Source organism: Phocoena sinus, chromosome 1, assembly GCF_008692025.1.
Source record: "Phocoena sinus isolate mPhoSin1 chromosome 1, mPhoSin1.pri, whole genome shotgun sequence".
NCBI lineage: Eukaryota > Metazoa > Chordata > Mammalia > Artiodactyla > Phocoenidae > Phocoena > Phocoena sinus.
Window position 1 is genome coordinate 83,423,330 of NC_045763.1, and position 20,149 is coordinate 83,443,478.

General features: G+C 33.8%; 1 protein-coding gene across 3 annotated transcripts in view; it reads left to right on the plus strand.

Moving 5' to 3' along the window:
- Window positions 1–19,872, plus strand: part of FNBP1L (formin binding protein 1 like) — a 122,982-nt gene extending 103,110 nt beyond the window's left edge. Inside the window, exons 9-17 of one of the 3 annotated variants that reach the window (XM_032653068.1) lie at window positions 144–347; window positions 1,809–1,967; window positions 6,616–6,630; window positions 9,186–9,295; window positions 10,765–10,897; window positions 12,123–12,217; window positions 14,598–14,746; window positions 16,159–16,317; window positions 17,608–19,867. In XM_032653068.1, coding sequence (XP_032508959.1) covers window positions 144–347; window positions 1,809–1,967; window positions 6,616–6,630; window positions 9,186–9,295; window positions 10,765–10,897; window positions 12,123–12,217; window positions 14,598–14,746; window positions 16,159–16,317; window positions 17,608–17,615 — 1,032 coding nt within the window. In that variant the 3' untranslated portion in view covers window positions 17,616–19,867. Of the gene's footprint in view, window positions 1–143; window positions 348–1,808; window positions 1,968–6,615; window positions 6,631–9,185; window positions 9,296–10,764; window positions 10,898–12,122; window positions 12,218–14,597; window positions 14,747–16,158 lie in introns of all 3 variants that reach the window. The other 2 variants (XM_032653085.1, XM_032653078.1) reach the window with 2 other exon arrangements.
- Window positions 19,873–20,149: the final 277 nt, after the last annotated feature.

Below are 20,149 nucleotides of genomic sequence, written 5' to 3' on the forward strand. Positions count from 1 at the left end.
CTTTAAACCTTTAATAAGTATTGTAGAATTATTTCTTTAAATTTTTATTTGTTGTTTTCTAACACAGATTAAGGTTTTTGAAAGCTAATATGGTATCATAAGCAAATGAAATGGTTAAAAAAAAACATGTTTCTTGTGTATAGGACTCTCAGATGGTAGTAGACTCCTTTAAGTCCGGATTTGAACCTCCAGGAGACTTTCCATTTGAAGATTACAGTCAGCATATTTATAGAACCATTTCTGATGGGACTATCAGTGCATCCAAACAGGAAAGTGGGAAGGTGGATGCCAAAACCACAGTAGGAAAGGCCAAGGGCAAGTTGTGGCTCTTTGGAAAGAAGCCAAAGGTAAAAGTCATAAAATTCCTCTATGCTAATAATTTTGTTTTAGTTTGTCATTTAAAATGATGTAGGTATTGAATGGATAATGGTTTACTATTAATAGAGAATAAATATTTTGATTTGAATGATTCAATTACCTTTTCACCTAGTAGAAACATAGAACTTTGTACCTTAATAGTAAAAATTATTTCTGGATTTAACATTTGACTGCCATATAAAAATGAGTAAAAATATTAAATAAGCTGTTAACATCTCTTAAATTATATGCTTTTGAAATTTCATTTGTATGTAGTTTCAGTTCAAATTTTTTCAGAATCATTATGATCTGACTCTAAGATCACAAAAATTGCAGTTCTCAGTTGGAATGAATGATTGACCACAGCAATAATAAAATGTCAGATTAGGTCTTATAGATCATACTAATAAGGTTATTTTTATTATCCATGTGAATATTTAATGGGAAGGGCTCAATGCGTGTGTTATTTGAAGTGTAAAAAAATCTCTAGTTTACTAAGAGAATCTCTCTTAACCTCCTGTTGAAACCCATCTTTAATGTGCTGTTTATTTTAGATAGATAAATTTAGCTCAGCAGGTGAGCAAATGGAATAGATGTGTGCTTAATCTTCTTATCAATTTAATGACTATAAAGTGTCATAATCAGTAGGAGAATAGATATGTACTTTTAATTTGATGTTCTGTATTAAAGTATACATGATTATTTTAATTCATTTTTCTGATCTTGACATACGAATGTAGATAAAATTTAACTCATTATAATATACCTGTAAATATCTTTAAAAGCACAATTATAATTAACTCAAGCTTTATTCATGCTTTTCATAATATTGTCCCATTGAGAAGTTGAGAGGTGAGACTTTTTTTAAAGTCAGATCAGAGTAGCTAGGAGAGCTTAGAAAAACAAGGAATACTGAAATTTTTTTTAAAAATGAGGTGCAACAGGGATGAAATAGAAACAGTTTTGAGAGGAAGGCCACAACGTAATGAAATTATTTTGCCTATTTATGATAATCAGTTACAATTTTAATATTTTATTTTAATAGACATTGACTATTTAGATAACTTTAACTGTAGCTGCTACCTTTATCTCTGACAAGTATTATAGGTTAAGTGTAACTAACTAGGTGGTGCTAATATTCTAGAAATCAGAAGAGAATTTTTTTGTCTAGGTCATATTGCTCTCTCTAACCTTATAATTTGTATATACTCTATATTTTCAGTCTGTCAGCTTGTAAAAAAGTGATGAAGTGGTACATTTTTAAAAGTAAATTTGACTTTTTAAAATGACAGTTTTGGCAAAGCTATGTTAACTTTCTTATAATATTTTTATAGAAAACTTTATTTGAGATATATTTTGTAAAAAGTATGTTGCCAAAAATAGAATTTTCATTTAGGAAAAAAAGCTATGCACATTTGGCTTATTGATTCCTTTCTTTATTTCCATATTAGCCACAGTCCCCACCCTTAACCCCTACTAGTTTATTCACATCCAGTACTCCTAATGGGTCCCAGTTTCTCACATTCTCCATTGAGCCCGTGCATTATTGTATGAATGAAATAAAAACAGGGAAGCCCAGAATTCCTTCTTTCAGAAGTCTCAAAAGAGGGGTAAGTTTAATAATGGGTTAAAATGCATGATGGCCTATTGTGTGTGTACTGTGGCTTTTAATACTCTCCACCCTCATTATAAGGCTCTCTCCTATATATATGTAGTTTAAAACACGACAGAATTAAGTATAGCTGCCCTCAAGTTAAAAACAACTCCTCTTTATAACATTTGAAATGCTCACCCATAAAAGAATGGTATTATAAAGAGGGTGCTGGGTACCATCATATTAGCTATTTTTTTTGTTGTTGTTGTTTATGTGAAGTCATATGTCCGCCATTGTCTTGTAATGTATTTACATTTTTAAGACTTTCAGTAATTTTTCAGTGGAGTTACTCATGTAATAATTTGTCACTAATGACCTCTGCGAATTTATAAAGTATTATTTTGTTGGCAAAAAAAAATCAAGTTCTATTTTAATTTTAATTGCCCTACTTTCAGAAGCATAAAACACAATTTCCAATAGTTAAATAAAAAATCAAAGATAGGCATGTTAAATATCAAGATTGTAGATCAATTAAGATAATATATTAGAAAGTACTTTGTAAGTTGTAAAGCCTATAAAGATACTAGATAGTATTGAGTAATGGTTATATGGAATATGTATTGAGTAATTGTTACAGGAAGTATTTTTTACCAAATATTTCCTTTTTTTTCCCCCAGTAGGCTAGCCTTTGGCATTTACTTAAAACTAAAGATACTCTGCAAATGAAAAGTTTTAGAATAGTAAAAAGCAAATATTAAATTGTTTCTTAGCAACAACTGTTATACTACTGATAAATTAGTGTTACTTCATTATGTTAGTCTAATTTCTTTTATGATCTGATTTTAAGACCGTGTTTGTAATATTCATAGCTCATAATTTAGATACATTTATGAGATTTGTATGAGCATTTGGACATATAAAAAACATAGGTGTGATAACCCACCAGTGAGAACTCAGAGTCTAGTAGTGTCATAAGAACTCTAATCATTAACAACAATACACTCACTCTTGGACTCACTCTTCCTTGCAATCCCTCTCTCTTCCTTTCCTTTCCCTGCTTCTCCTCCCTTCCTCTCTCCCTCTGTTCCTTCTTTCCCTTTCATTTCTTTCTTCTTTTTCCTTCTCTGTCTAGCCTGTGTGTTTCTCACTGTTTGTAGCCCTTTCTATCTTCAAATTGCTTTAGTTGGGTTTCTCTTCTGGCCACATGTGGACAAGATACATTAATTTAGGGCAAGATTACATTATTATTTACATTTCCATTGAAACAGTATGACAAACAATTGGTATCAGTAGTGCAGCAGAAATATCCTAGTGTATTATGTTCTTTTTGGGACTTCCTTTTTTCCTATAATGACATGAACTTCTTTGCGTCTACCTTTTCTCATTCTGTATGTGAATGATACAGGTTAATTTCATGACATTTTGAAAAGTCCCTGTGAATGAGTCTGTATTATACCTACAAGCACCATAGGTGCCTGTTATCACTTTTCAAAGCTCTTATCACTTGTTTTAAAAGACTTTAAGAAATCATACGTGGGATTTCTATTGCCTGAATAATAGAGTAGAATTAATTCCCATCTTTCTTCTCTTTGATGACTTAGACTTCATTAAATATTATGCTTTTTCGTAAATCATGAGAAATTACAAATAGTAATTTCTAGTAGCCATATTTTTGTAATCACGTATGTGTCCTACATATCGAGTCTACCAGGCCCAGTTACAGTACCCTACACAGTATAGTCATAGAGGTATGAAGTAAATATAATTCTTTGAAAAAAGTTTAGGCAGTTAGAACTGGGAGCCCTGGAGAGAGAAGCTTAAATATGTGCCATCTTCATTGTTATTGAATAAATCTATTGGTAGAATTTTATAACCGTAGAACTTAAAAGTATCTGCGGGGTCATTATTTCTCGTATTTCCACATATTGCTTTAATTTAAAATATTAGTACATTTGGCGGGGGGGGTGGGGGGCTAGTTCCAGAAGGCCAAAATGGTCCCACTTTTATTATTAGTTATCATGCCAAAGAAAAAAGCAGTATGCAAGATGGAAAATATGACAAACCAACTAGAGATTGGAGAATAGAGCAGGAAGTAAAGTTTATTACCTTGGCATTGAGAAGTTTCTTTCTATTTTGATTGGTATTTGGTAGTTTACTAGATACTATTTTGAAATTATGTTTTCTTCCACTTAAGAATTTTCTCAATATAGAAAAAGAAGATAAGCTTTAAGAAGCCAGTTTATGTGTTTTTATATGGATTTCCATGTAAGTCCATTAAACTTACAAAGTCTTAAGGTTTCGTAAAGCTGATGAGTTGTACCATTCAAAGCAGAAACTCTTGTTTTGAGCTATATTTGTTACATCATTTTTCCTAAGTACCTGCTTTTGGCTTTTCTAAAAATTTATAATTTCTTTTTCTTTCATTCTTAAGAAAACCTATTGTATACAGTTTGCAGTATCTTTAAGGATATGAGAAATGTTATATTGGACCAGTGTTTTTGAATTTGATGGTGGTACTGGTAGACTTTCTCTGAGGGATGAGGGTTTATAATTTCCTTCTGTGACATCAAGATCTAACCTTAAATAGATATTTGGTGCACACCCAAATTTAACTACTTAATATAAAAATGAATAATTTTTACTCTATAACTACTTCATTAGAGCTTACTGGGTACTCCTTTTTTTTTTTTAGAAGTATATTTATCTAGCAGTATCAAGTCCATGTTTTCGTTTTAAATTATTCATGATATTATAGACTTCTAGAGTCATTTTTGTAAGCTTTTATTTATCCAGAATACAGTTCTCAGGATTTTCCTATCTTTAAATTAAATACACATAATAATTTGAATTGCCTGACTGATTTCCTTTTTAGGTCCCTTATGTATTTATTAAGATATAGTGGGTATGTGAAATTTTCTATTTACAGGGATATGAAAATTGCATATGAGAGTATAGTATTTCTCTCTTGAACGTGAATTGCTTTAAAAAAAAGACAAAATATATTTCTAATATTTTACAAAGAACTTTAGTTTTTAATATCCCCAAATCTAAGGTTAATGAACTGTGAATTTATTTTCTAATTGATAGTAAAACTAGGTTAGCTAAAAACTGAAGCATTTATTTCAGTTATAATTATATTATTGTTTTCTCTAAAACTATTAATATAGAAACTGAAAAAATAATTTGTATCACTTAGAAATTTAGCTGGTGGAGATTATCATAAAAGACAAATTCAAATGCTTTACCTATTTTGTTTCTTATCATCTGTATGATTTTGTTTTAATAATATTTATAGAAGACCATAAATATCTTTTTAAAATTTAAACCTTCTAATCTTCTTACCAGGAATTTTGTCATAGCAAAATAAGTTGTGGTCTTTGTTCCTTGAAACTACTGACAGTCTAAAGAATGTTAAGCTTAATTTGGAAAGATAATGGATAGCGTATGTCATCTTTTCTTATCATCGTAACCATTAATATATATGGCCAGTTCATCAGAGATAAAGGGTAGATATTTTTGTCAGCTATTTATTAAAATCTATATTTTTTATGTGAAATTCTACCTGACATCTTCCATATTCTCTAAAACGTCATGACTTAGAAAATAGGGACAAGTAAAAATTTTAGAGGCCGCTAAACAAATGAAATGGATATGAAGATGAACTTTGCAAAGCTCTACTGAGTATTATGGGTCACAATGTGTGTGTGAGTGTGTTTGTGTGCACACATGTGCATGTATACACGTGTGGATGGCAGACAGATGCAGTGCCAGTTGCAGAATCCTGGTAACTCATAGAATGTGGGTGATATATAAACATGCATATATATATATATATTCACAATATGAGAGGACTCTGTGCTATGTCATTTCGCATTTTCAGAAAGAATAAATTTTAACCAGTTTTCTAAAAATTGAAGTTATGTATTTTTAGTGTTGCTTTTCGAGCACATGGATTTCAGAATGAAAACTGAGAAATGGAAGCTATATCTTCAAAGCAAAATTCAACCCATATGTTTGTGTCCATTAGCAAATATGTATGGGAAACTTGAATCTGGGTGGCTCATTATTATTTTGATAATAGTGTGTTTTTCAATGTGTCCGTACATTAAAAATAGCACCTTAAAACTAAAGTAGAAATGTTACCTTTACTGACCCATAGTATATTTAAATTCAAAACAGTATTTTGAACTATAATAATTCAGATAATGGTGTTTTGTTTAATGCATTGGGAAAAGTATTCCATTCTTTAATACTATATCTAATATTTATTTTAAATGGCTAATATTAAATCTTTTATATTCACCTTCTCAAATATTAGTATTTTGAGAGTGAACAGCTATGTAAGTGAAATCCACTTATGTAAAAATTGTTTTTTAAAGAAGAAAATATGTGTTTACTGATAGAATGATTACTATTTACTTTTGCGTTTCAGTTGCACTTGGAAAATATCTGCCCATTATCATCAGTGTATATTTTGTTTTGCAAGTAATTTGCTTTCCCAAAAGTGTGGTTAAAATTGTTTTTCTGGCATAATTGTTTGGATTGTGAAATGTACATGATTTATTTTAATATTGTAAAAAAAAGAATAAGTTATTGCATCTTCTGTATTATGGTTTCATGTGAATAATATACCATTTCTTTCTGTTTTCCATTGAACTATTCAGTGGTCGGTGAAGATGGTAAGCCTTATGTGCTGATCTATATATACTGTGCCAACATTAAATAATCACAAAACATTGTTTTGTTTAATTCAAAACAAAGTGGTAACGTACATCCCCCACATGTTACCTTGTATGTCTTTTCTTTTTATAATTTAATCCATAGTCCAACACATGCCAGTACCTCTGATGTCATAAAATTTAATAATAATGTGGTTAACTGTAACTCATTAAGTTCTTAAATGTTATTGGGTGGAGTCTTTGTCATGTTACAGAGAATGAAATTATAGTTAAACATCATTTTAAAAGTTACGTGGTAGAACAAAAGTTTATGTTTTTACAAAAGAAAAATTAAACAAAAATGATTTTTCTTAACACTCTTTAAAAAGGTCATATAAGTTTGATTTGTAGTTTATCACAAGAATCATTAGATTTTCCAAAATGTAAGAAAGAAAGATTTCTTGCTAGTTTCATTAGAGTCAGTGCTTTCTTCTTGTCTACTAATGAATGGGAATAAAAGCACAAATAACTTAAATATCGTGTGTGTGTGCGCATGTGTGCTTGTGCATGTGTGTGATGTTCCTTTATACATATGTTTCAAACAAATTAATGGAACTGCATTGTGAAGACCTAATGTAAAAATTATTGGGTGCTTATGTAGTTTCTCATTTTTTGGAAAACAAATGAGTCTTTTTCAGACTATTGCAGTTTGGCCTTTTATGAATTCCCATGTAGTAGGAGAGGTTTTTAAATGTCTCAGAGTCTCTTTTACAGCCGTAGGAAGTAGAGTGAGTTTAGTTCTCATATTCTATAAAGGAATATGTTATAATGTCAGAATGGGATATTAAAAATGCAAGTACCTAGCTATCTGCTGTTAATAAATTTGAGAACAAGTTTGATTAATGATAAGTGGAAATCTGGAGGATTTACTTATAGGTAATTGTGAGTTTATTACAATACTATCAAAAAAACAATATTGAAATGTGTTTTTTCATTTCATTAAATTTAAAAATATAAATAAGAAAGTTTTACTTTTGGTACAATATAATAGTTTTCAAACTATTATATACCTGTACCCCAAATTAGATTAAATCTGACAACTTACGTTGATAATTGACCACTAAATTTAAAGACACCTTGTAGGAAATTTTGCCATTTGTTTATTTAGGTCAGATTTGGGTGATTGACAGATTTTTATTTCTGGTGACTGGTAGATTAAAATACAAAAGCCACTTAGAAGAGATGTCCTCCTTTTTTTTTGTAGACAGGCTTGTTGAATGTCCATAATGTTCAGGCCATTTGCAAAAAATTTTCTTATGAATTAAATGTTACATTTGATCATGGCTTACCTGAAAAGTGAATTTTATTTTTTTAAAAGCAAGGGAAGCACTCTTATAGATGGTGAAATAAAGCTATTTAGATGTGTTATAGGAGTCAGTGGTTCAAGGAGCAAGGATGCATTTGTTGTGGGAGCTCACTTCAGCAACACTTAAAAAATTGAATTGCATATTCTTAAAATCCCCATTTTAAAGAGAAAAATGAAGAATAATAATTTTCAACAATTTTTGAGTATGTAAAATCTTACATAAATATGGGCTCATGTTAAATGGAATCAATAGTTGCTAACATTGGTCTGGTTGTATATATAATCTCTAATAAGATAACTACGGTAACAATGACATGATTAACATTTAAGAGGAGAAAGACATCATTTGAATCAGAAGTTACATCTAAATACTAGAACTGTTTCTTAAATGATATAGTTTCTTGAATATCAAAACATTAAAAAAATTTTAGACATTAAGCATCCTTCCTAAATAAGGATTTTATCTTTCTTTGGATTATGTCTTTATTTCAAGAACAACTGAGGTATGCTATTTGGTTGTACAAAGGATAATTGAAAATAAATTCCTTATTGGAATGTAATTTCTACTTACATTTCACTTGGTGGATAGTTCTACCTTTTATTTTTTAATGATCAAGTATGTTTCGGTTCTAATGAATGGTTTAATAAATATAATCATTCAGACTGTGTAATATTAAAATATTTTTCATTAGTTATATTGCCTTTATGAGGTAAGTTGTTTAACTCAGTTATATAAACTTTTCATATCTTCAGTCTGAACATTTGTAATATCCCGAGTATCACAGCAATAGATTTGATTTGGGAATGTGGTGCAGTATTTTATTTAAAAAATACTTTGTATAAGTGAGAAATGTTACGTCTTTCCATTTCATTGTTATTGCTGTAAGAAGGTTCATCTGTATTTATTTTAACTCTGCCGAGACCTGAATATAATGTTATACTGATAATTACCAATTATCTGTATCTGCTGATATTTTTACCTATTCTATTTCATGATTTTTTAAAAAGTGACTGGCATCTGAACTCTTTCTTCAATACTATTGTTTTAATACACATACATATCTATGTAGATTTCTTTTTCTTAAAAGGAGGTGTTTGGGGCTAATTTGAAATTAAACTTAAAATTGATATACTTACTTTATAGTGAGTATATTTTAGAAATAAAATTTCATGAAAATATCTTTTATAATGATTTAGATTCTCTTTTCAGGGCCCAGCACTAGAAGATTTCAGTCATCTGCCACCAGAACAGAGACGTAAAAAACTACAGCAGCGCATCGATGAACTTAACAGAGAACTACAAAAAGAATCAGACCAAAAGTATTTTCCCATTAAGTTCTGTCTGCCATCATTATTCCTTTCAGAGTCTACTTTGAATGATATGTTTAAATGTGATGTATAAAAGGCTTAAAAATTATACATCCTAATTGAAATATCTTTTGAGGGAAAAATACAGTCCTAAACTTAGGAAAATTGTGCTCTGTCATATTTTTAAAATGAAATGTTAGAGTTTCTTAGGTTGCAGATTACTTATTGGATGCTAATAGTATATATTTATGCCTTACATAAATTTTCAAAATAGTTTGATGATTATCAAGAGTAGTTTCACCAACACTAACTACCTCTTATATTTTGATAAATTTTTATTTTGCTTTAAGATATAAATTGAGCTCAGTAGAAATCTGAGGCTATAATTATTTTGTTTGCAGCAAGAATGTTGGAAAACAGTGTTTGATTACTTACAGCTTCAGATTCATGCGTAGCTTTAATTTTTTTTCAATTTTATTAAAAGTTTCTTTTAGTTCAGTTTTGTTTTAATGAATATAGAGATTTATATATGATGAATAAAGGGTTATTACAGTGGATTGGTAACTTACTATCTGTTATTACACTGAAGATAAAATTGGAGCTTAAACTGACATGAGTGATTGAAGAGATTCATACTTGAGAATGATCTGAAGATAGGTGAAGTCAGATCTGAAGATATTAAAATAGTCAATTTTGTCTCAATAAAACTGGAAAAAACAAAGCATTAAGAGATCACCCTTAAAAAGGAGAACTGTAGGATGAGATGAGAAGAAATTTCTGTCATTTTATGTAACACATTTAAAGGATAAACAGAAGAGAAGGAACCAGTGAGGGAAATAATGGGACAGAGGTGAAGGGAAGGGAAAAGAAAATGTAACCTCCAGGAAATCAAGAAAGAAAAGAGTATTAAGGAGTGTTAGTAATGTCAGATGTTAGAGCCAAGGAGAGCTAATTGAGGCATATATAGTGATATAATAGTGATATGGTAATAGTGATATGATTAGAGAAGTGAAGAGGATGAATGACTTGAATTTAGAGGGAGAGGGGCAAGTTAAAGATGGTATAGATGAGTGGGAGGAGGATGATGCTGTGAACTAAGATAAGGAACATCAGTGGAATAATGTGTCTGGATGAGAATATGATGAGTTTGATTTGGGACATGATGAGTTTAACAATATTGAGGAATATTCTTTCAGTCCTTGATTAAATATATATAATCTCATTTAGGAAGCAAGAAATGAGAAATGAAATCATTTTTTTTAAATTCTAAATGTTTTAAAAGACTGCCTCCATAAATTACTAACTATATACATGATCAGCTTCGTGCAGATTATCTTCAATCAGGTAATGTTTGATTAAAGTTAAAGAGATATGACTTTTACGATTAGGCTGCATGTGAGTCCCCAGAATCAAATGAAACTCTTTTATCTGGGAACAGGTAAAGTAAATGTTTAATTTTATGTCTTCCTGCTCATTTTCAGAGAAGCACTCAACAAAATGAAAGATGTATATGAGAAAAATCCACAAATGGGGGACCCAGGGAGTTTGCAGCCTAAATTAGCAGAGACCATGAATAACATTGACCGCCTGCGAATGGAAATCCACAAGAATGAGGTAGATTTGTTATTTAGCAGTTGTCTAAGATAAGTTCATTTTTATAAACTTCATTATGATAGATTGAGTTTTGCTAGAATTATCTTCAAATATTTTATTTTAGAGTTTATGATCTAAAAGTAAGGTATCATTATGATCTAAAAGTAAGGTACCATAATCTAAAAGTAAGGTATCATAATCTTTCTTTTTTTTTCTGTTTCTTTTTCTTTTGGCTGAGTTGCGTCTTTGTTGCTGCGTGAGGGCTTTCTCTAGTTGTGGTGCGTGGGGGATACTCTTTGTTGCCGTGCGTGGGCTTCTCATTGCGGTGGCTTCTCTTTCTGCGGAGCACGGGCTATAGGTGCAGACTTCAGTAGTTACAGCATGCGCGCTCAGTAGTTGCAGCATGCGGGCCCTAGAGCACATAGGCTTCAGTAATTGCAGCACGTTGGCTCAGTAGTTGCAACATGCAGGTTCTAGGGCACATGGGCTTCAGTAGTTGTGGCTCATGGGCTCTAGAGCGCAGGCTCAGTAGTTGTGGTGCATGGGCTTAGTTGCTCTGTGGCATGTGGGCTCTTCATGGACCAGGGATCAAACCTGTGTCCCCTGCATTGGCAGGCAGCTTCTTAACCACTGCGCCACCAGGGAAGTTCAGGTATCATAATCTTTAGAATTAATCCCTTGTTGAAGTTTTTTACCTTATTTAAAACTTTATGTAAAACTAAACGTACTATGTTTTTAATCAGCTACCAAGTTGATCATTGACCAAATTGAAATAAAGGTTTCCCTTCTCTAAGAATTACATAATTATAAAGACCCAAAGCGCATTTTAAATGTAGAATATTTTATGAGCTTTAAAATATGTACATTGGGCTTCCTTGGTGGTGCAGTGGTTAAGAATCCGCCTGCCAATGAGGGGGACACAGGTTCGAGCACTGGTCCGGGAAGATCCCACATGCCTCAGAGCAGCTAAGCCCGTGTGCCACAACTACTGAGGCTGCGCTCTAGAGCCCGTGAGCCACAAGTACTGAAGCCCACGCACCTAGAGCCTGTGCTCCGCAACAAAAGAAGCCACCGCAATGAGAAGCCCGCACACCACAACGAAGAGTAGCCCCCACTCGCTGCAACTAGAGAAAGCCCACGTGCAGCAACGAAGACCCAACACAGCCAAAAATAGAAAATAAAACAAAAAGTAAATAAATTAAAAAATATATATATTTATTGAGCTCAGTTTTGTTTTTTCCCTAAGGCTTGGCTGTCTGAAGTTGAAGGCAAAACAGGTGGAAGAGGAGACAGAAGACATAGCAGTGACATAAATCACCTTGTAACACAGGGACGAGAAAGGTTATTTTTTGCATTTTATTTGTATTTCCTCCTTTTACCCCAAACTTTTCTCACTGTTTTGTCCTAAACTTCATACAGTTCTCTTTTTTCCTACAAGTTTTGCTTTTAATAACTCAATCTTTGAACCTAAATAATTTTCTGTTTCTTTATAATAGCTACAGGTGAAGTATGAAATTTCATATTGCTGCTCAGTTCTAGTTTGTAATGCATCTACAAACAGAGAGGTAGGAACTTGGAAAATTCTGGGAGCTGTGGTCTAGAGGCATAGGCTCTCCAGGCCTGGGAAGATTGCCTTTAGGTTTAGATGGAGTTGGGTAGCTTATGCCAAAGAAAAATTTAACTGTCAAATTACTCAGAGTTTTGTGAAGGAAAAAAATTCATATTGTTAAATTGGATCAGAGATTCCAAAAGACATTTTATTAAATTTCCATGTTTTCATACCATTTGTGACATTCTCTCCCTTTGGGTAAATGTTTTTTTTCCCCCCTCATAATAAAATCCAACAAAGTTGGATTCACCTTAGAGAACAGTTTGAGAGATCTAGTATCAAATATTGGTTTACTACCTAATTACATTGTAATTTGAGCAAATTCATTTTTTAAAAAATTTATTGGATTATAGTTGATTTACAGTGTGTTTCAGGTGTACAGCAAAGTGATTCAGTTATACATATACATATATTCATTCTCAGATTTTTTTCTCATATAGGTTATCACAGAATATTGAATAGAGTCCTCTGTACTACATAGTGGGTCTTTGTTGGTTATCTTTCTTATATATAGTAGTGTGTGTGTGTTAATCCCAAGATCCTGATTTATCTCTCCCCTCCACATTTAGCAGTTCATTTTTAATGCTCCCTGAGTCTCAGCTTCCTAAAATATAAAATAAAGATTAAAATACCTGTCATACAGGGTTATTAGTAATGAATGAAATAATGTAGGGGTCCCCAACTGCAGGGGTGGCGCACAGCAGGAGGTGAGCGGCGGGTGGGCTGGTGAGTGACGCTTCATCTGCCGCCCCCATCACTCTCATTACCGCCTGAACCATCCCGTCCCCCCACCCCCACCCTGGTCCCTGGATAAATTGTCTTCCACGAAACCGGTCCCTGGTGCCAAAAAGGTTGGGGACCACTGAAATAACGTACATAAAGCACCTACTAGTAAAATACCTGTGCTAGTATGTGCTTGACAAATGTTAATTTCTCCTTCTCTTCCTCTCCATCATCACTTTTTGAAAGAGTATATATCCTTAATATATCAAGAGATAGTCCCAAATACACTGGTTTTTGTTATTAGGTAAACCCTAGATTAAAATAATCTAGTCCCTCTGGTTTGTGTTATTAAGAACTTGGCTTCCAGGCATACTGAAAGTACTGCTAAATCTCATCATGCAAATTATGAAAATATTATTCAGTCATTTGATTCTTTAGCAAAATCAACATTTTTTCTCTTTTTGAAGTAAAAATTTACAGAAAAAATGCCTTTGGATTACCTGCTTTCTGGGATTTTCTTAGTTACTAACTTTCCTCTTAACATGATTAACTGGAAATTAATTTTGCTAGGAGTCTTTTGGTTTTCAGTGATAGGATGAATACTCTACCTATACTGGCTTAAACTGAAAAGGGATTTTATTGGCTGACTTCAGGGAGAGCTTGATCTAGGAACTCAGATGATATCTTCAGTACTCTGTTTCTCTCCACCTTCCAGTTTTGCCTTACACTGTGTTGGCTTCATTTAAAGGCTCTACATGGTGATCTTCCAAAGCTCTTAAGCTCATATTTCTCCAGGTTCACGTCCAGTGGAAAAGGAAGGGAGCTTCTCTGAACAGTCCCAAGCAAAAGTCTTTGTGTATCTCTCATATCTTACTGGGTTACACGCCTACTAGTGAACTATTCACTCTGGTCATACAAGTTCTGTGCTAAGATGGACCCTCTGGAACCAGGACAGAGCAACTGTACCTGAAGCCTGTGAACTGAACATGGGTCTGGGTGGGTTCCCTAAGAAATTTTAGGGTTTTCTTGAAAAAAGAGGGGGTGATGAATCCAGGATGATAAAAACCAAATGTCCATGACATTTTTCCATTTTATCTCTGGACCCAGTGATAATGAGACATACTCACTGAATACATGTTATGTGCCTAGAACATTGTAATCTTTTAATTTTTAATTTCAGGAAATTCAACAAAAGCATTTTGAATTAGAAGCCACACACACACACACACACACACACACACACACACATTTCAACATTTAAGAAAATGAAGACTTAATTTGGAACTGTGTCATGGTTATTTGATTCTCTGAATTGATCCTGAGGAGATCAACTTGTAGGTAATATAAAAAGTTCCCATGTACTTGATTAGAGATAATTTTGTTTCATAGCCCTGAGGGAAGCTATACTGATGATGCAAACCAAGAAGTCCGTGGGCCACCCCAACAGCATGGTCACCACAGTGAGTTTGATGATGAGTTTGAAGATGACGATCCCTTGCCTGCTATTGGACACTGCAAAGCTATCTACCCTTTCGATGGTATGATTTTCTTAATACACTGTAATTGATAAAATTGGTTCCTTAAAGTCTACATACAGAGTCATGCACTGTAGTGTCCTTATAGCTAAATAAGAAAACTGTAAGTGCCAGAAAATTATAATCCCAGTTCATCAGTGTGAATATTTTTGTTTTAACTACATTGCAGGTATAGAGATTTTTCTTCCGTATATGACATTGAAAGAAAATTATCTATGTTATCAGCATCCTAATAACGATTATTATTTAATTATCAACTTTGGTTGATACAGAATTTCCCAACTTTGATGTACTCATCAAAGTTGAAGCCGCTTGAGCATGTAGCTCAACCCAGAAAGTGGTAGGCTGGTAAATATCACTTCAGGCTCTTCCTTGTAACTTGCTAACATTGAGCGGCAGGTACTAGGCAAATGGCATAGCTGAGTGCCACCACCATATGCTGACCCTGTAGGCCATATTTTCAGGTGAGGGAAGGAGGAAACGTGGTAGCTTCTGACTATGCCATCCTTCCCCCTGTGATAGTTGGAGAAGAGAGTCTATAAGGGGAGGAAGGCATTGTGGCCCTCTCTTACAGGTTTTTAGTCACCCTTCCCTCTCTTGGACTTTGAAAAATCGTTTTCTTCATTTCACAGAGGAGCAGAGTAACACCCTTACAAAGAAGTTGTTATAAAATGGTGTATGAATTTAAGGCCCTTCCCTACCCATCCATTGTTTTGGTTTTTAAATTGAGTAGTTTTTAGTTGCTGCTCATTCTGAGAAAATAGTATTAAATAAGATCTTGCTATAATTTGCTACAGAGAGTAAGGGAAGGATTTAGTGTATGTTAAACAAATATTCATTTGTGAAAACTGTTACTGCTAAGTAGGTTGGGAATGGTTGAGGGATTGGGAAGAAAGAGAGGCCTGAGGCTGATGAAGTTTTGAAGGAAGTTTGTGGCTATGATCATTCTGCTTCTACCATCACCAGAGATGGACCTGTATTTTTCTCTGCTCTCTCCTCAAATTATATTCTTTCCTTCTTTCTTCCAACCCTCTCACTGTCTTGTTACTATTTTGAACTTCATGAATTTTCTAGATAACAGTGCCACTCAGATTTGGGGAAGGAGTTGGAGTAGTGAAATAGGAGTTAGCATACCCTGTCAAATCATGCAGTGTTGTTGTAGCTCAGATACTTCATCTGTTACATGGTGCTGCTGTTAATGCCAGCCTCACGGGTTATTGTGCAGTTCAAATGAGGTAAGTATATGAAACTGTTGGGTAAACTACAAAGCATCATAGAGGTGTTGGTAATGAGAGTCAGTGGGCTCATAGTTCTATTACATTGAAATCTAGTAGGGTTCCACGCTGGTTTTTGTTGTATTTGTAACTTTTATTCAAAATTATTGCTATACTTAAATTATGCTTGTGCTCATTTAGGACATAATGAAGGTACTCTGGCAATGAAAGAAGGTGAAGTTCTATACATTATTGAGGAGGACAAGGGTGACGGATGGACAAGAGCTCGGAGACAGAATGGTGAAGAAGGCTACGTTCCCACATCATACATAGATGTAACTCTAGAGAAAAACAGTAAAGGTGCAGTAACTTACATCTAAACTAACCCGGCAGCTTTGTAACATGTATGACATAGGAATGATAACAAAATGAAAACACAGTCAATGGGTGGGAAAACATAAGAAAGCTGAAAGGGCATCCAAGATTTATTGTTCACTGTGTGAGCTGAGTGTAGGCTCGATCTTAGAGATGTGACTATTACAAGAAACTGTTCTCGTGACGCTTTACCATTTGAGTGATGTTGGTGTGAAGCTTAATTGATGCCTTTTGCTTTATGTCCTGCTTAAGTCTGTGTGAAGGATTTGTGTTTTTCTGCCTTATAAATCATAAAATTTAATCTACTGGGCAGGAATCCATCCTGTAGAGGGGTAGGGATAGAAAGCTCCCTACCCCTCTACACTTTGCTTCAGGAAACACAGTGATTGTAGTGAACTCAAGTAAAACTGCTCTGAAATGCTTGCTATAAAAAGCTGATGCCCAAAAGAGTGGTTTGGTCTAGGGGTTTGAAATTGTAGCTACAGTTTCTAGGAAAAATGTAATAATAGTTGGCTAATTGGATAAAATACGAATGTAATCATTTTCATTTTTGTCCTTATTCTCAACTTCAGTTTCCTAAAGGAAGAAAACAGGCACCTAACACATAATCTGTTTTAGTAGTAGGCTAATCAAGAGACGTGCAAAATAAACAGGCCTGGTCTTGCTCTTTAAGTGAATAAAATGGCTTTCTTTTGAGACCCAAGGATATTTTCAGGTTTTCTAGTAATTTTCAATAATGTACAAGCTTTCTTCTAAATTAATGCTGGTATTTTTTATCTTTAAATGTCTTTTGAGAAATACCACTTTAGTGATACTAGCATTTAGCAATTATACATAGGAAAGTGGATTCTAAATAAACTAAGAGGAAATCTTGCATGGAGGAGAAGTACTGGCAAATTTTGCTTGAAAGCAAAAATGACTTTTTTCACTAACTGGGTTGGAGGAATATATCTCTGCCATCACTGAGGGCATTTCCTCATTTTAGCTGAATCGTCAATTATTAGGAGTTTTTTTTTCCAATTTTAATAAGCATTTGTTGGAAACACTGTATAATCAAGACATTGATAGCAGTGCTAGTTGTGTAGGGGAGTAAAGTGAGGAAGCAATTAAGAGACTGGTCCTTAATTTTGCTCATGTTCCAACATGTTTTGGTGTTTTTAATAGCTGACTATAAAATGATTTTAGAGACATTTGGGATGGACACTTTGAACACTCCTTTTGGTCTTACCAAAGGTCTTCAGTAATTGTTCTTTTCTTTTTCCTCCTGGACTGCAGGTTCCTGAAGAGGGTTTCTGAGGAAATGGGCAAGATGTTGAAGGAGGTTACATGCAGCTGCTTTTGGGGGGAGGGTATTAGAGTTGTCAGGCCCAGAGAGAGTGAGAGAAGCAAGTTGCATGAGTGCATGCAGACATGATTATTTTTTTACTAACTTCATTAGCATTTCCGTACATTGTTTAAAAAAATCATTGTAATACCAACCCTTAAACTTGTCAATTACAGTTATTCACATAAAGGAAAAAAGCCAACAATGGCTAACCTTTTTTTTTTTTTTCCATTTATTTTACTGATATCCAAATCGGAAAGAATGCAGAGCTGTCCTTAAGTTTGTCATATCTGACTGTCCCAACAGGACTGTCCATTGCAGCTCTTTTAATTGGCTTTTAGACCCATTGTCTGTTAGAATCCTTGCCATTTGTCAGTGTCTGCCTGCGTCACCTCTGTGCTTGCTTAACATCCTGTTGCATGTCTAGAGTGATCGGGTTTAGAGTTTTCAGGCATGTCTTTATAATCCCTTGTTCTTGTCAAAGCCTTTGTTTTGTTTTACATTTGTAGTGCAAATCACTTTGTCAGACATCTCTAGCACTAATGTTTCCATCCTAGTATTTGTGTACGCTGCTATAACTTCCCCACTGCAAAACATTCCAGTTTTGGCATTATGAAGAAGCAGTTTGTGAACCTGAAGTATTTATGATCAGAAGAAAAAACATCTCTGCTCTAGCCTACAGCCCAGTTGAAAGAACTCTTTGAAACATGATACATCTTCAGCACCTCAGTCTGGGAAGAATCTATAGTCAGCACTGAAATCCTGGCATAATAAACACAGAAGATACTCACCGCCTCAAGACAAAGGACTGTTGTCAGAAGTCAGCTGCTTCCATTCAAACGCTGCCTTAAACTAGAGTGCCTAAATCTGCTGATTGCCAACACTACCACTACAGTATCCCACAAAGGGCTTTATGTGTCAGCTCAGTGCGACCTCCATTAACTCGGCAGTGCTGCTATAGCTGCCGCTACAACCTCGGTAGGTGGCTTTTAGAGCTCTACCATGTTTGTTGGTGCATCTTCAAATTTACGCATCAAACTAAAGACATGTCTGAGTCCATTTTACTTAGTGTTTTTATGAGAAGTTTTATGGACCTCCCTCCCATTGTCTTTTAATTTGGGGTTACTGTTTTCTCAATTATTACAATGATAGTCTGTTTCCAAGTGATGATTTTATTTGAACCACATACAATTTAGTGAAACTTTGTAATGATCTATGTGCACTTTTCCTTGTAAAAATGGGAGTTTCTGTATGTTTATACTTGTAAATATAATTGTCATCAGTGCCCCTATGCTCATGTTGCTCATGTTGTCCTCCCTCGCATTTGTGATTCTGTTAATGACTTGTATCTTAACTAATTTCTTAGTGGCATTTAATGGGGAGGTGGGTGGGAGTGGGGGGATATTTGTAACATGGAAGCTTCATTAATTTGGTTCTTTACTGTTTTGAAGGAAGAAAGAACGTGAAATGGTCTGTGTATTGTTGGATTTCAAGCGATATTTTAGAAACTGTGTGACTGCTTTAATAATTTTTCCCAGTGTTATTTGAATCGTACTACCAGTTATACTAAAGCTGAATGACAATTGTGTGAAAGTCGATGCCTTCGTAAGATCAAGTACTCCCATTACACAGCTGACATGATAGTGTATTACCTTTAAGGCTAGTAAACTATGAAGTTTTAGATTTTAAATCTCGTTACAGGGTTATTTATATAAAGTGACATTATTCAGTACTGACAGACTACATAAAGTAGTTTTCAGATCCAGTGCTATTTTTATTTTAAAGGTTAGCAATGAAGAGGAAACCTGAGCTGGCTGTGTTTGTCTTCTGTACAAAGCCTGAGGTGCTTGTGCTTTTTGGCAACAGCCACAGAGGGCAAAGTTTAAGGCTTTCTTGTGAGGACTAACTGTTCTTTTCAAGCTACTGTTTGTTTTTCTTAAAGCAGGATTTGCTTCCGTAGGAGGCAAGTTCCCTCACGTGGAATAGTGCAACCTGTGTATGGGTTATTACGATAGGAAAGACATTTGTACTTGCACAGTTTAAATCATTCTTAAATTTGAATATGTGAATTGTCCAAAAGAAGTCTTTAATTTTTTCAGTAATTTTTACTCTTTTTGTGCACATGTTGATTTATTAATGTAAATGCTTTGTTTAAGATAGTGTTCTCTGTTGAGAATATTTTCATGGAATAAAATAATCTTTTCATGGTCAGTTAAGGTGTATAGTATTATCTCTTACTGCTGTGTGAACTAAAGAGATGTAATGGTTTTGTTCTTGAATATGCTAAGTTCCAGGTAATACAAAGTAGATGACCAGGTTCCACAGATGGAAGCATCTGTGTTGGGCAACAATTTTTGTAAAGCAGTTTTGAAAATTTTATTCTAGTTTTAGTTTCTCTCAAGCTTTCTTAAAGGAAAAAAAAGTTAACTTTCTTTACAGTGAATTTAAGTTAAGGTAATAATTTGTATATTTTAATCTTTGTTCTACAGTAGC